The sequence below is a fragment of the Apis laboriosa genome, unplaced genomic scaffold (genome assembly GCF_014066325.1).
Source record: "Apis laboriosa isolate Shangri-la unplaced genomic scaffold, ASM1406632v1 scaffold229_cov158, whole genome shotgun sequence".
In the NCBI taxonomy this organism is placed as follows: Eukaryota; Metazoa; Arthropoda; class Insecta; order Hymenoptera; family Apidae; genus Apis; species Apis laboriosa.
Window position 1 is genome coordinate 16,641 of NW_025222413.1, and position 16,768 is coordinate 33,408.

General features: G+C 30.5%; 1 protein-coding gene across 3 annotated transcripts in view; it reads right to left on the bottom strand.

The window, feature by feature from the left end:
• Positions 1-444: 444 nt before the first annotated feature.
• LOC122713085 (octopamine receptor beta-3R-like) overlaps positions 445-16,768 on the bottom strand; it is a 102,545-nt gene continuing 86,221 nt past the window's right edge. For all 3 annotated transcript variants that reach the window (XM_043933226.1, XM_043933225.1, XM_043933223.1), the window contains 2 exons: positions 5,746-5,857; positions 445-1,230 (listed from right to left, as the gene is read on the bottom strand). In XM_043933226.1, coding sequence (XP_043789161.1) covers positions 1,020-1,230; positions 5,746-5,857 — 323 coding nt within the window. In that variant the 3' untranslated portion in view covers positions 445-1,019. The remainder of the gene's footprint in view (positions 1,231-5,745; positions 5,858-16,768) is intronic.

Here is a 16,768-nt window from a genome sequence, read left to right on the forward strand (position 1 = left end):
AGAAAAAAAAAAAATGTTTAGGCATAATTATCGAGTATACATAAGATATTTATCTTAAAATATTTTCATGATATTAATATTCTCATAATTCTGATGAAAATTATTTCGAATATTTAGACTAAAAGTAGAACAATGCAGATATTTATTTATCAAGGTATAAAAGAAAAATGTTTGTCCAAAGCAATAAAATACAGAAACAAACTGTTCCAACTTTTGAATTTTACTAAAGCGACAATATTTATCTACCTGCCGGAAACATTAAAACTTTTATACAGCCACTATAAATTTATCCTATTTTTTTTCCTTCTAAAACATAATTCCTAACAAAATCAAATAGATAACATAAAACTAGCATTATAGAATATTTTCACGAATATTTGATAATTTTTCAAATTATTCTTTATTCCCTCCTTTGATGATAAGATAAATATTTTGTTCTAGCCAGATATTTTATTCGTTAATTTATTTATTTTTTAATTTTGTCCATGATTTTAATAAATAAATATAGTTTCGATCATGTATAAAATAAGATATATAAAATGATATTCTATGATGAACAATTATAAGTAAGTACTATCTAATAAATAAATATAATAATATTTATATTAATCGGAATATTTTATTCGAATTGCATTGAATTCTCGCCTTATTGGATTTTCATAGATGAACATATTTATAGATTCGATTTTATTTGTCAATTCATACGTGCACGAATTTTAACGGGAAAATAACAGAATCTTACTTTTCGTGTTCATACAATCAACATCTCAAATTTCCCCATCATACGAAACTCCATATATTATAAAAGATTCTTCCATTACCTTTAACTACACCCTCTTTCGTTCGTCTCTAAAGGGAATCGAATCACAATTGTAACAAACGAACTCGATAGGTTTATTTTTACGATGTTTACCAAATCGAGTTGGACGAATCATTGGGCGAACGAGCAGATACCGATATTCCCAATGGATCGCAAGAAACAATTTGCTCGACGCGATTATTCACGGGGGTTTTTCTCGCTAGACGAATTGCGACGGTGTTTTCCAACAACTGGCGCAACAGGGGAGGGCGCTCTTCAGCGTGTCCTTAAAGGCCTCGCGGAAGTCGCGGTTGAAGTACGCGTAAATAAGCGGATTCAGGGCGCTGTTGAAGTAACCTATCCAGAATAGGACGGACACCACCGTGTCTGGACAGTAGCAGGCCTCGCCGCACAAGGACGTGGTTAGATACCTGGAAAAGAAACAGGATTGATGGATTTTAGGAGCATGGTAAAATTAAAACTTTCTTTTCTTTTCTTCTTCTTCTTCTTCTGTGAAATATTTATCTCATTGCATCAAATGTTTACAGGAAATTAATTCAATATGGATGATGCGAATTTAGATGCGAGGATGAAGGATTTAGGATTTTTTATTCTATAGACGGATAATACATTTGCAAGAAATGTGAAAGACGAAAGGAAGAATTGTTTTTAAATATTTAAATTTCCTTTTTTTGAGTTGAGTTTTGAATATGAGTTTAATATATTGGCATAATATTTTGTAATTGGCTCTTCTTACGATTGATATTCGTTTCTTTCAATTTTTCATGGTTCATTGAATGTGTTAAATTTAATAATTCGCGATTCTATATCACATTGATCAAAAAAGAAAAAGAGAAGAGATGTAACACTTTTCATCTAGAAATTGCCATTCTCGAAGCACTTCATTTTCTATTGTTTTTGCCTTTGATCGGCGACAATATTATTTTTTATATTTTTTTCATATCATGTTTCGTATCGAATTTTCACGGTATGAAAGACAATCTTTTAAATTCATTTCGAGAGATGCGCCATGAGCCAGAAATGGAAACTGATTCGAAGGAACGTTGCGGTCACGTTCTGCCATTTTAATTAAAAAATTGTCCACAAACTCGAAACGTTGCTCTGACGGTATAAATGAGAATTCATCGCTCCGGTAAAAAGTTCTCTGATGTTCTCGCGGATGTTCGGATTAGAATGGATTCGCTTCTTCGCGTAGGTTAATGTTTTGAAAATTGACAAACGAAACGAGATTTATTCTTTTATTTCCTCGTTTTATTTATAGAAGTATTTTTATAAAGATATCAAAGATGTTAACTTCATAATTATATATTTTTTTTTAAATATTATCTTTATCTTGCGTTTTAACAAATTTATTCATAGATTATTTTTTATCTTACGTTTACTTCTTTTATGTTATTTCTGAACTGAAAAATAATAATTGTAGTTGAAGTAAATGGTGATTCGAAATCGTTATTTTTCTTTTAAGCAACATTTATTCGAGCTTGTGGTTTACGTTATTAAGAGATTGTAATTTCGCGAAGATTGGAAATTTTAAACAATTTTTTATCAAGTACAAAACAACGATTTAATTAGTATATTTAAGAGTTGAAAAGATAAAGATAGAATTAGTTTTATAAAAGAATATTTTTGCATCAAGGATTTAATTTTTTCACTGACAGAACATCACCGCAAGTAAATTTCATTCCATCATTATTTCCAAATCTATTAATTTAATATTTCATTATACAAATTTAATTTTTGTTTGGAAATAAGAGAAAAATAAAGACTTTGTTGCTATATTAAGTTCGTATAACATTTTAATATTTAATATTTATAAATGAAAATCGTTGACCGCGTTGAATTTACAGTTGAAATAAACTTGGAAGTACGAATTGGAGCCAAATGACTTCAGAAACAAAATTATTACCGTATTACGTTACTCAGCTTCTTGCTCCATCTTTAAGATTGATTACAGTTTGATGATAGTTCCATTCACATTCTCGAAAATAAATTCACGAAACTTTGAACATAATTCTTCATTGTTTATTAAGATGAGAGTAACGCGGATCATCCTTATCGTGAGAAAGTTTCTCGATAGTTTGTACAGATTCTATTCGTTTTTATAATATATCGTATCGATGCGAATATAATAAATAGCGAGTGCGGCCAAGTTGGTCGATTACGATGATCGAGTACAACTTTTGCTTCTTGTTCAAGATTTTCTTTTCGTTTATCGAGTAGAAGAGATTAATCTTACTGCCGAGTTTCTTGCGAACTTTATATTTCGTCTGCTTTATAAACTGTAATTTAACAAACGTGTAATAAGAAATCAAATTTCTTCCAAGTTTGTTCCATTCAAAAAGAATTATTTTTTAAACAAAGTTAAAACAACAAAGTTACTAAATGTTATTAAATGTTAGTAGAAGATTGAGAACGGTATAAAAGAACTTTGTTCTTCTTCTCTTATTGTATACGTATTTAGATGTATAGATTATTCGTTAAATGTCACAAATATAAAAGAAAAGACTTAGATCTAGACTTATAATCTACAGTAAATGAAGATCGTTTAAAATTTCAAAAAGAAAAAGAAAGGATAATCGAATGAAAGATCAAACAAAAAAGAACAATTAAACAATGAGAGACAATGAGCAGCAGATTCTCCTATAAACGAATAAACGAAGCAACGAAGTAATCGAGGAATCGTGAATCTTTATTGAGAAATAAACAATTGAACAAATTAAACAATCGTGTATTTTATCCACGATTAAATGAAAGATGAATTAAAAAAAAAAAAAAAAACAATCAAGTTGTTTCTCTGTAAATTAATAATATAACATTGAAACGTTTAAGGAATTATGAAATATTTCCCGGAAAAAAATAATTAGAGCAATGAAATAATTAAAGAATAAGTACCACTTCCACGAACAAATTTAGTAATTGCGTAAAAGAAGTTCCTTTCCAATGAACGCATTGAAACAACTGAAAAATTATAAGTCTTGCCTCAAATATTATCTTTATTAACTATCATTTCTAAATTGTTTATAAACTATCTCGATGATTATTATTCTTATAATTATAATATTTTTTTTTAGATGTAACTGTCGTTAATTCGCGAAAAGAAAAATACACATTCGTTAAAATCAGAAATTTGTAAGATAATATACACACGTGTAATATTACATTGTTACGTTTATCTATAATTTTTAATTTGTCGAAATGAATGAAACGATATGAAATACAAATTCTCAATAGCGAGCAATTTCAGCAAAAATATCGAAGAAAAATAATATATATAAAATTTTGAAACAATTTATAAGTATGTGACGAACATTATTGTGCATTCGCGGCATATACGGTGATCGCCATAAATCATAAGCTCGTACAGCTCGATTAACTCGGCATGGTATTGGACTCAGGTTTGTGGACCATGGTATATTTCGAAATGTGTCGTCTTTAAAATAAATATTTTCTGCACAGTAGTTGGAAATATGGGTATGATTTATTGTTAATAGGCGGTATCTTTTTTTTTTTATTCAGAATATTACTTCTGAATTATTCCTCGGAGAGTGTGCGAAAAGGACAATTTATATTAACTTGGAATATATATTACGCGAAATATTCGCTTTTAAACAAAAGTTCGAACACACTTTTTGAGATATTATACGTTTGAACAATTTAATTTTCCGTGTGAACTTTTTCTATCGTGATTTTGTAAAAATTTTAAAAATTCGGTATTCAAAATTTAGTTTTTTTTTTTTTTTTTTTTTGTTAAAGAATGCCTTTAGGTGTTTTAAAATTCTTTAAGATGTTATATAATAGATATATTACTTTTTATATTTATATTTTTTTATATTAATCCTGTATTTAGTTGTACGTTCAAGTAATTTTATGGTTCGTTCGAAAGAAATTTATAAAAACAAAATTCGATCAAAGTTTTCATGTTCGTATTACTTTTAAAACGAAACTTGCAAACAGTGTTTTGGATCGAGAGAATATCCTGCAATATATATTTACATTATTTATTCAACGTGTTCGACAAGACGTAGTTCAAAGTGGAAAATTTTACCAACCACTTATTTCTAAAAATTTTATCCTCTTTAAAAGAATTTAAAATTTACGTAGAGGAAAATTTCTTCTCGTGACTTTTCTCTAACAAAATGGGATTAATTATTAAAGAGGATCCACGATAAATCGAAATTTCACAGGACGAAATGCATAATGTACGCGTAAAAACGCGTGGCAACGTGCATCTATTATGGAGAATTTTGAAATATTCAGGATCGGTGGTTTCCTCGTTATTCCCATCGCTAAGAAAGGATATTTCTTGGGGGAAAACGGTGCAATCGCATCGCTTAGTCAAGCAAATAGTTAGATTCGACGCGAGGAGATGGGTAAAACTCGCGATAAACTTGATACACGCGGTTCGAGTTTGCATTAATAATACATGCGGTTGGCTCGACTTTCGCGAGTATTCACCGACTCTGGAAACTTGTTCGTCGATGAAACGAAAGCTCGGTGAACAGCTTGCATCTGGCAAAACTCGTTCGTACGCGAATCCAGGATTTTTCTGTCTTGCTCTTATGACGGGATCCTAGCGAAAGGGTGGAAGTAAGCAGAATATTATGGAAATATTTGTGTGTAGAATAAATTTTCTACGAAAGAGAAATTGTATAATTCGTACAGTTATAATAAATCTTTTTCTTTTTCTTTTTTGGTCGAAATTAAAAAAGTAAAAAGATAATTATATACAAATGAATCGAGAGATTGTATGGATTATTCGTGATTTCTCAATATTTTGTTCTATTTTTTGTTTTTTTCTTGGTATATCTCGAATCCTCCTGTTTAATAAAAATATTTAATAAAAATAGTAATCGAACATAAAGGAATAGTTGTTGGAATGAAAATTAGAGTCATTATCAAAGTACTGACTCGTTGTTGGTGCTTACCAAAGGAAAAATGGCAGCCAACAAAGAAGGAATGCGCCCATTATTATTCCGAGCGTCCTCGCAGCTTTGTGCTCAGCTCTCCAACTCTTCGTTTGTTGTCGTATCGAAGTGCCTGAAAAATCATAAATTTACATTATTAACGACAATGTAATTTACTTTCAAAATTAAAAAACTGAAGATAATTCTCATATAATATCGCATCTTTTCAAAGTGTTCAAAGCAAAATGTCAGATTCATCGAGCTCATCAATAGTTGTATTATCATGATTAAATAATGTCAAAAAATATACGAAATACGATATAAAATTATTAAAAAAATTCCTAAACTTTAATTCTAAAAGGAAATTTTAACACGGAAAAATTGTGTGGTTAATTTTAATTCAAAAAAGTTGTAGTTCAAAAAAGTAATCATTTTACAAGAGTTTCGAATTTTGATCGAAAAGATACACGAGGAAAGACGCGTTGTTACATAAAAGATTGTTATTTTTGACATAAAAAACTGTGTTAGTGTTTCAAAGAGCTTCAATTTCGTTTTAAGATTGCAGAAATATATCGATGATTTCGAAATTTTAGATAGATTTGAGAAAAGACACGCGATGTTATGCGAAACACTGCCAATTTTGACTTTGAAAGCTGTGCTATTATTTCAAAAACTTTCAACTTCGTTTTGAGACTGTTTGAAAGATGCATTTATGATTTTGAAACTTTATATATTTGAGAAAAGCGAAAGATAACCAATTTTGGCACGAAAAGCTGCAATTCTCAATTTTCAACTTTATTTTAAAATTAACAGAATGTATCGATGGTTTAAAAATTTTAGATAAATTTTATAATTTTATTATTCGTGAAGAATAATATAATTATATTTGAAACAATTGTCCATTATTATCCGAGTATTATAATATTCACAGATTAAGAATAACTGGAAAATAGTAAATTTTCATTTATAAATACATAAATGTAATAATAATATAGCAATCAGTTTCATAGATAGCAAAGCTGATAGTGAATTTTATAACAAAGAAACTAATGAAGTGGAAATTTCCCGTTTTTGTTCAAAAACTTGTTCACTGAAATTTCAAAGTACTCGTTAATCATTGTTCAATATCACAAAATTTTGATATCGTGAATTATTTCAATCTATTTTATTCTCATCGCTGTATATTAATCGGTTCGTAATATTTCATCAAAATATAGAAGTATTAAATATCAAGAAACATTTAATTTTCTCGTTAACGATTGTTTATTAGTTTCTTGTAAGAGAAAAAAATTTTAATTTTCCAGTTAATTTTCAAACATTACATCTAAACAATATATTATAATTAAGTATATATTATAGAAATATTTTATAATTATTCGTTTCCAGTTAAGAAAACATTTGATCAATAAAACGAACAAAAATACTCTGTTATCACGGGAAATTTTCCACGTTTAACCATCAATTTCGTTCTCGTAATATAAATATTCGAGGCAGGCACGATCGTTTTTAACGAGATCTTTTCGTTATCACTCATTGTTCGATTGGAATGAATGTTCACGGGTTTATTAATATCGCGAGAATGGCAATCAATGCAATCGTGTATCACGCACGAATTGCATTGATAAATTATTTCAATTTCATTTTTACTATTTACTATTTCTTTCTCTCTCTTTTTTTAAAAAAGAACGCACTTAAATTTTCTAATGATCTTGAATATTTTCGTATTTATATTTCGAAAAGATTATAAAAATCATGATCGTAATAACTTGAATTTCGATTTTAAATTTGATAATGAATAATTTAATGAGACAAAGGAATTTTCTCTTCGAGTTGCTGAGAGTTTGAATGAATTTTAGATGAATGTTTTAAGTAAATCTTAAACTAACATTTCAAAATCTTGGGAAATTGTATTTATAACTAAATTTGAAAATAATAGAACTATTAATATTACAGAATAGAGCGAAGAAGTAATCACTTAATAAATAATTCTATTTTCTTTTTTTTAATTTTATTAACAATGAGTCTAGAGATCTCATTTTTTTTTTTTTTGGAAAAGTATAGGTGCGAATGTTTGCTCATTTATTCATTCAACGTGAGAAAATGTTAATAAAGATATGTCGATATGTGTAACGGAGAGGTGCATCGACGTGAACGATAAAATCAGTATATTCGCGCATTAAAGCAACGATATTGATGTTTGTTTAAATATTTATTAATTATAACGCGAATTTCATTCGTTTAGCAAATATTATAAAACGTAGTTTGCATTTTATAATTTTGTACAAGGGTTATCTTTATGCGGTTCGTATTTTTTCACTAATTAGTGAATACATTCTCGTTTTTTCTTATTTTCGATATTTCCAGTTTAAAAAGATGTATTTTTTCAAGCTGATAAATTCTTTGTATTTTCTATTACTCTTTTCGACAAAAGTTGAAATTGTACAGAACAAATTTGTAGGAAATAAAATGAAATTTATCGTAATTGAAGATGATATCAGAAATTATAATGGCAGAAAGTTTTCTAAATGAAATGCAAATATCAATATTCGATATAATACAAATAATTTTTTATCGAAAAGAAAAAGATGGAAAACGAAATCTTAGACATTCAATTTGTAACTTCATCGGATAAAAAACTTTGTACAGTAAGGAAAAATATACATTAGGCGTGATTCTCTCTTTTATGTAATAATTAAATATTTATTTTTATCAAAAAAAAAAAAATAAATTATTCGTTTTGTTTTTCACATATTTTTTCTCCATATTTTTGTATTATTATTTTTATATTTTTGCTACCTATGGTTTATAATTAAACTTGGTCCAGATATATTACCTCATTAGCTCTGGACACAACTTTTCTTCTTGATTTAATTTTTATTTCCTCGTCTTTGTTACCGATCAGATTGCAAGATCTCCTTTCACGAATTATTAATTTTCCTCTTAATTTGTAAAATTATATATTCAATTACATATCAAGTTTTTCTTTTATATATCTTTATTACTTTTCTATTTTATTCTTTTTTTTTCAATTTAAATATTAGAACGTGAATCTGAATTACAATAATAGAATATGACAATAAAATTAGTAGATAAAAATGAAAAAAACAATAGGACGAATAATTTTAAAAACGAATAATCTAAATTTTCTAGAATTAACATTAATATTAATTTTATTCCTTGAATTTGCAAAATTGAAAAATTTATAAAATAATTAATTATTTTTAAAAATTCAGGATTCAAACAAATCTTACAAAGTTTTGGATTCGAGAATTTAAAAATTAAATTCGAATTCATCCACCTTTAACTTTTCATTCTTTAATTTTTAACAAACGAAACGATGAATGAATTTTCCATATTGCTTGTATCGTCATTTTATTCATTGACGTGAAATATATTTAGAAAGCTGTGTCCAAAAATAACGAGTTGACACATTAAACCGTGAGAGTTTATGATGCGTGAATCACGATGGAGAATAAACGAACAAAGTGTTGCAGTATAATATAACAGTGACATGGAACTGTTATAAGAATAAAATCGTTTTTAACTTTATCCTCTCTCTTGTACAAATTATCCAAGAATTTTTTCTGATGCAATTTTTTTCACAATATCATTTAATATTTGAATAAAATAATTTTATCTTTTATGTTTTCTTTTATCCATTTTTTCTGGTCAAAATTTTTAAAGAATAATTTCACATTTATCGCATTTATACACGCGTTTTTTTTTATTTTATTTTCGAATTGTAAATAATAATATTATCATCAAAAATGGCCTTTCAAAATTTAATTCGTAATGTTTCGGTGGTGATTTTTTAATTTTTCATAGGTTGTTTCATTTAATTTTACGTAATTTTACGAGTTATGCAAAAATATGAAACGTGAATGAATGAAAACACAAGACGAGCAAGTTTATTTCGAAACAATAAAAATATTTCACGTAAAAATGATATATATATATAATATAACATTATTTTTCAACGAATCGTGAGATATTTGCATCTCGAGTAAAAGAGCTCTTTGCAAACTTTGAATATAATTCCGTTATTTTTTATTCATGAATATAAAATGAAAAGAGATAGATATACGATTTGAAATAGCTACACAATTATCAAAAATAATATTTTTTAAATGGAATTTCGTTTATTTTAAGAATGAATTATTACATCCAATGTTGCAAAAAAAGACTTAATAATAAAGAAACGTGTCCAAATTGGATGACAAACATCAAAAAATTTTTAAAAACTGAGAGTAATATTCTAATCATTGCACGAATTTATTTCCTTACTCCTTTACTTCCACGCAAACAATGGAACGAAACAAAGGAATCGAATCGTGAAATGAAACTTCTCCCTAAATATTTTCGTCCCTTGCGAAAGATAACGAATTAGTTTCGACAGGATAGTGTTGAAGCAGATGTTTAGATAACGTATAACTGGAGAACGAGAAATCGGTCGCGTCTGAAAGGCGAAAGCTGTAAAGTTGGCGTGCTCGAGCGCAGTGAGCTGGATTTAGGTTGGTTGGTCGATGCTCACCGGCTTCTCCGCTTTCGTACGATCGATGCGCTCTCGTCTATCAAGATGCAGGAAGCTTCAACCTCGTGGCATGCCCGATTTAAATGTACACACGCAATTACTCGTCGTTCTATCGAACACGTGGACGAATTTATACGGTTCGAACTTTCAAAAATAATGGAATACGGGATTCGAGGATAGAATGAAAATGATTCTTGTGGCAAGAACGATGAGATTGAAATTGGTCTAATATTTAATCGTTCTTCGCTTCATACAAAAGAATTTCAGAAAAATTAATATATCCTTTGTAAAATAACTGGGATGTCACGTATAATTATCGATCGCAATTATTAATAGCGAAAATTTGATCGGTTTTTATTTATATAATCAATTTGTACCTTAAAGTTTAAAATTTTACTTTTCGTTAATATTTTTAGAAAAGGCGCGCGATTTCATTTGCAATTAACCGTATTCGAATAATTTAATATAAGAATGTTTTTCTAAATTAAATCTCAAAGGCAATTAAAACGCGATGCTGTAACCAGAGACGTCCCTGTTAAGCAAACGTTTTCAAACGTTCTGAAAAATTCACCATGGTGAAATTGGATTCGCGTGTTGTAGCTGGGGAAACGAACTCTTGTCAATTTGTTTAAACTTCTCATCAATAAAACTCGGGGACGTTTTTAATCGTGTTCCACGAGCTTGTGTGAATAAACGGAATCGCGAATTCTCGAATATAAAAATTTTTTAATAGTAATGAAACCATTACGAGTGGGACAAGGAAAATTGTTTTGCAGATCAACTTGTGCTATTGTTCTTGCACGTTGACTTTAATAGATTAATCCCAGATAAGAGGAAATTTTTTTCTATCTTCATTCTATCTTCATTCTATCTTCATTGAACGAACTTTTCAACAGCTTTTATGCGCGAGCATCGCGCAATCCTTTTAATAACTTTTTTGCGTGTAAAGCATTATTTTTTTTTTTTAAATAATTTAAATACTCAAATTTGGAAGCGCGTCATAAAAGCTTAAAAGTATTTAAATATATAATTCCAATATCATTTATTTAAATTATATAATTCGTTTTGCGTTTATAAGGACTTAAAAACCTATGCTACTACTCCACTACGCACTCTAGCATCGATCGGTAACATTACTGTTTTCTTAATTATTCATAAATTCAGATTTTCAATTAACAATGTATTAAATATATTAATGTGGATTAAAATTTCGTAGGATGATAGAAATTGAAAGAGAGAAACGATATCGATTCAATATCGCGAGAAAATGATGGCTCGAATTCGTATGAATTGACGATGCGAATTTAATGGTCGGTATTTTCGATTCAATTACCACGTACTTGGAGTGCATTACAAGGCAGCAGGTGACTGGAACCATTTCGATGCCGACACAAAAACGATTCAATCGTCCAGTTGTCCTCGTAATCGCGATGTTAACGCGTGTGCCATGGGGAAATTTCGCGTGGAGGCACGACGGATACACGGGCGTGAGTTTAAGGAAACAACAGTGTCCCACTTTCGAGTAATACGCGGCCCTCGTTAAACGAGAATTATACGTATTCCGCTTTTGTTTCGCTACGCGCGTGAGCACTCTCAATTGCGCAAACGCTCGTACGCCCTTAATTGTTAATAACTACGTGCCTCATATCATCGAATAGTATTTTTATGCAATATAATTTTACAATTTTTATTATCGTCATCGATGTATTATAAATATTATTTTCAAATTTATTTTCAAAGATCTCTATTTTTCCACGATAAAATTACATTGTCGACGAGAAGCAAAATTCATTTTAGGAACAATATTGAATTCTTATTCGTACTTATTATTTTCTAAAATAATCTTCTTTTAATAAATTTTTCGAGTTGGAATCGCATTTTGCGCGAGTAACGCGATTAAATTTATTCTGAGATTTGGATATTAAAAAATATTTGCACATTTTTCGTTTCATTCAAGGATAATTTCCAATTATCGTGAAGATAAATCCCTCTTTTTTGGATATACTTTGTTGATGCGGTTTCGATCTAACGTAAAACTGTAACGAATTATACACTTTTTGGAGGAGTGTTACGAACAATATTTCTCGAGATTTTATAAAATCGATCTTCTGGTTGCAGATGCCTGGTTTGGACGCGTTGCACATTCGAAACGTGTAACTACTTGGTATTACCGGCAAGATTCTCATTGTTCGATCGGTCGGTGGGGGCAAACGGAGAACAGCGAATTCAATGCGCTTTCGCCATTGTCGAAATGTTATTCCGCGAGATCGAACGTATCTCGATGTTCCAGATGCCTCGTACCTGATCTGGATCTATTAAAGCAAGAGAACACGTTTTAGAAGGACTTGGACACGTTTCGATTTTATGAACGATTAAATTGTAACGAGAAACGAACTGTAGCTGCGAGTTACATCGCGTTTGCTTCATGCCTAATTGGATTTTGGAAGGAACGTTGTAATTTCGTTGTTGCAACGTTAATTGCCGTGATTCTGGCGTAATTATCGAGCGAAGAAGACAGATGTTGGAGATTTTGATATCTCAATCGATGGAAAGATAAAGTAAATTATTGGGTTGATCGGAATGTTGCGTTACTTGCGAATTAGAGTTACTGGATTTACGTGATTCCATCGCAAATAGAGTTTCTTAAGTGGAATGTAAAGTTTCTTCGGAAGAGACTTATCTCGTAAAAGAGATTCTCATTGCTGCAGCTTGTCGTTAGAGAACAATTTACTACACAAACTTTTCTCGCACGAAATGTGGATATTTTCTTAAAAATTAAAGATTGCATCTATCGATCTTTTATTATATTTTAAGAAAATTCACATCGGTTTCTCTTTGGAGCATTTATTTCGTCAATATAATCGAATTCTATGTTGTAAAATTCTCGATTACACAAATTGATTAATTTCACGAAGCTAAAGCGTTTGATTGACAATTAATGTGGAATCGCCAAGTTCGAAATGGATATTCCACGTTTCTGCAAGTCACGAAGTTCAAGGGTTCTATGGCTGGCATGGTTCTTATAGAGTTTGGAAGTGGGTTAAATCGGATATCATGGTTTCGGTGTTACAAAGTTTCTATAGAGTAACGCTTCCAAAGTTCGAGACTCTATCGTTTGAGGATAAACTGAATTGGTTCTTTATAAATAATTTCTCATAGAATTTCTCATAGAATTTGTAATAATTATACTTGTTGTTCCATTTTTCCGTTGAAAAATTTATTGTTACGACGCTTAGACCTAATTCAAAGAGATACGAAGATAATTATTCTTTGCTTCAACGAAGAAAAATATTATTGCGATAATTTCAAATTTATAGTCATCGCTGTATCTCAAAAACAAGTAATTAAATTAAAATAAACCAACCAACGTGTTCTGAGAAAGACGTTTAAATAGATTCATCCACGAGAGCCTAATAACACGAGAGAGAAGTAATAAGTTTCTTTCAACAATTTCTTTCATCTTTCCCCGAAGATTCTCTACAAATAAGATTCTCTCTTTATCGAAACGTGTTTCGCTCGTTAACGAACTTATTAAAACCGCGAATCCGAAAAAAAAAAAAGAAGGAATCCCTTTTCGTTCTAAGACTCGGGGGGATATTACGTTGGCGCGTACTTGGTAAAATCTCGGTTAATAAAATCTTTGATGACTTCTATTCAAATCTTTCGGCCCTCCCAAGCTTAATAAGCTTCGTCTCACTTTTTTTCCCTCGCCTTCTCCTCTCTCTCCCTCTCCCTTCCTCCCCCCTCCGCTCTTTTCACTTTCCTTAAGTAAAAGAAGAAACGGCTACTTTCATCGAGCCTCTATATCGAATCAATCTTCTCGGCGACGAAAGAAGAGAGATCTCGTGACGTGGAAAAGGACTATCCCTTTCCTTTCGACATCGTTTGTCGTGCGATAAATTACATCGGGCGGTGGGAATTAATGCCATTTTTTCCTTGCCATCCGTTTGTTATTAAAGACGCGACTGCCATCCCGGTGAAGAATCGGGTCACGTCGCGATCCTCTTCGCTTGAAATTTTCTATCCGGCGGGAAGAAGAAAGATCGGTCGATCATTCGGAGAAAATGAAAAATCGATCGAATGAGAAATTGCTCTCCGTTTCTCTAATTAATCGTTATTGGGCGTTAAAGGGGAAAATATCGCGGAGACAGATTTATTAGCTGTTTTTTAGCTGTTCTTCTCTCTTTAGTTACATAATTAGTTGCTCTGATGACGAGATATTTTAAGAAACGGATGTTGAACTTGGTAGCTCGCATTCTTCGCGTTTAGAACGATGCGTTAATTTAATAATCGCGAGAGCAATTTGTCAATTAGGATTATTTTGTAGTTATAAATAACACGATATTTTGAGCTCTGGGTAAGTTCGTTCGATGGGAGGATGAAATAAATCTGAAAACGATCGAAGAGAACGATTAGAATTATTAATTTGGTGAGTTACGATATTAAAATGTATTATGTTATGTATATTCTAAGAATTATATTAGGACGAAACTCTGGTTTGGAGAGGAAAAGAATGTAAATTATTATCTGATCGCATTCAACGTATCAAGTTTCGTTCGAACGATGAATTTTAATATAATTGAACGTAGTTATTTTTTATTTATACACAAAAATTCTGTAATTCTACAATTTTCTATCGTTCCGTTGGTAAATAACGACAAACGGGGAAATTCGTGAAATACTCGTGAAAATTGAAAATTGGGATTCCTAGATCCAATGAAATCGCTTTTATCAACGATATTTATGATTTCATCTGAAACGACGTTGAATTCCCATTTAACAACAGAAATAGCAGATATAAATGGAAATTGGTTTTACTACGGCCGTTTTGTTTAAACATTCTCCAACATGTCGTCTATCACGTTTCACGAGGTTGGAATACAATTGAGAATTACGTCCTCGATGCGAGGATTGGTTCTACGCTTTGAATTATTATCTATCCCTTTGTTTCGTTATGAAAAAGAATCGAGTGGTCGTTTTCCTTAAATTGTCAATTGAAAAAGAAAAGATTGAAATTAATCTTTTAGTGTCTACAATTGAAAAATAAAAGATTTGAAAATTTAGATTTTTAAAGAAGATTAAAAATACTTTAAGCGTAAACTTAAATATGGTTAAGAAATTATTTCAAATATTATACGTTATATCTAAAATAAAAATAATATAAGATTAATTAAAATATGTTTCAAAATCGGATACAATCGATATGAATGTATTTAAAATATAAATCTCTGTATTGAAAATGACACACGTACTAATAATATAATATAATAATATATATAGTATATATACGATAATGCGTATGCAAAAACGTCCATATCGAGTAGATCTTAAATCGAACTGTTTCGAGCTAAATCCTTATCCGATAAAGAAACATTGAAAGGTCTTCGCCTAACGGTATATCTTATAACGACCCAATTCTTAAACTCATCGAAACCCCGACTAACGGACTATTTAATTTACAACGTACAAGAAATGGAGCCCCTTTTCCAAGAAGCCCCTATACATGGTGCAAATTCAATCTAACCTTCGTAGATAAGACAGATCATGCAGCTCGATCCACCGCGTTTCTTTAAAATTTTCCATCTCGCGAATACGGCAGCTGGTCTAATTTGGTTGGAAAGTCAGCCTAGATGCAGCCTATCGTTCATTTACCGTCTTCTCCGTCCTTTTATCAATATTTTTCGCGATGATGGAATCGATCATTCACATGCGCGTCCTCTAAAAAACGAGGTCTTTCGCTGGATCCACGAGCGATCCACGAGCCGAATCGATAGCGACGAATGTCGTTACTTCTCCGTTTCTATTCGTCTTTGTCTCTTTATCTACTTTTATCTCGATGACCTTCATTTTTCCGACAAAGTACAAGGAAATGCCTTCGAGAGATTTCAGAGATTTATATCTACGTTTTCCCAGAGCCCTCGTTCGCACGAGCTTGGATTTTGGACGATACCTTCGTCCCCTTTTTCCGTTCACCAACGGAATATAGAGATTTGGAAACGGAGTGATTTATATTTCGTAGGATAATTGATTATTTCCAAGAATAATACAAAGATAAATCTTTTTCTTAATCTAGAAATATCAGAACATTTGTCGGCCTTACAAAGAATTGTTCGAGAAGAACCGCGTTAGAAAGAATAATAATTCGATTAGAATTTAAAAATTAAGAAAACGATTATGATTTTATATTTAGATATTTTCGATATGGGAAAAATTATCGAATATTTATAGAAGTAAAAATTACGAATTTGGAGAATCTTATGCAGTAGTTCAAGTATCGTAAGTAGAATTAAAGATAACTTTTATATTTCAATGGGACGTAGGAATATGATTTATCATTTTGTTCCAAATTTATTATGATCTATAACTTATCGCCAGATTAAGTGAAATCTTCTTTCTAATCTCAATGAATACATTTCAGATCCAGCCTCCTCTAATCTGGTGTTGATCACATCGAAGGGAACATCCCTTGCAATCGCTAAGCGACCCTCCACTTCTGATCGTTTCTCTCGACCA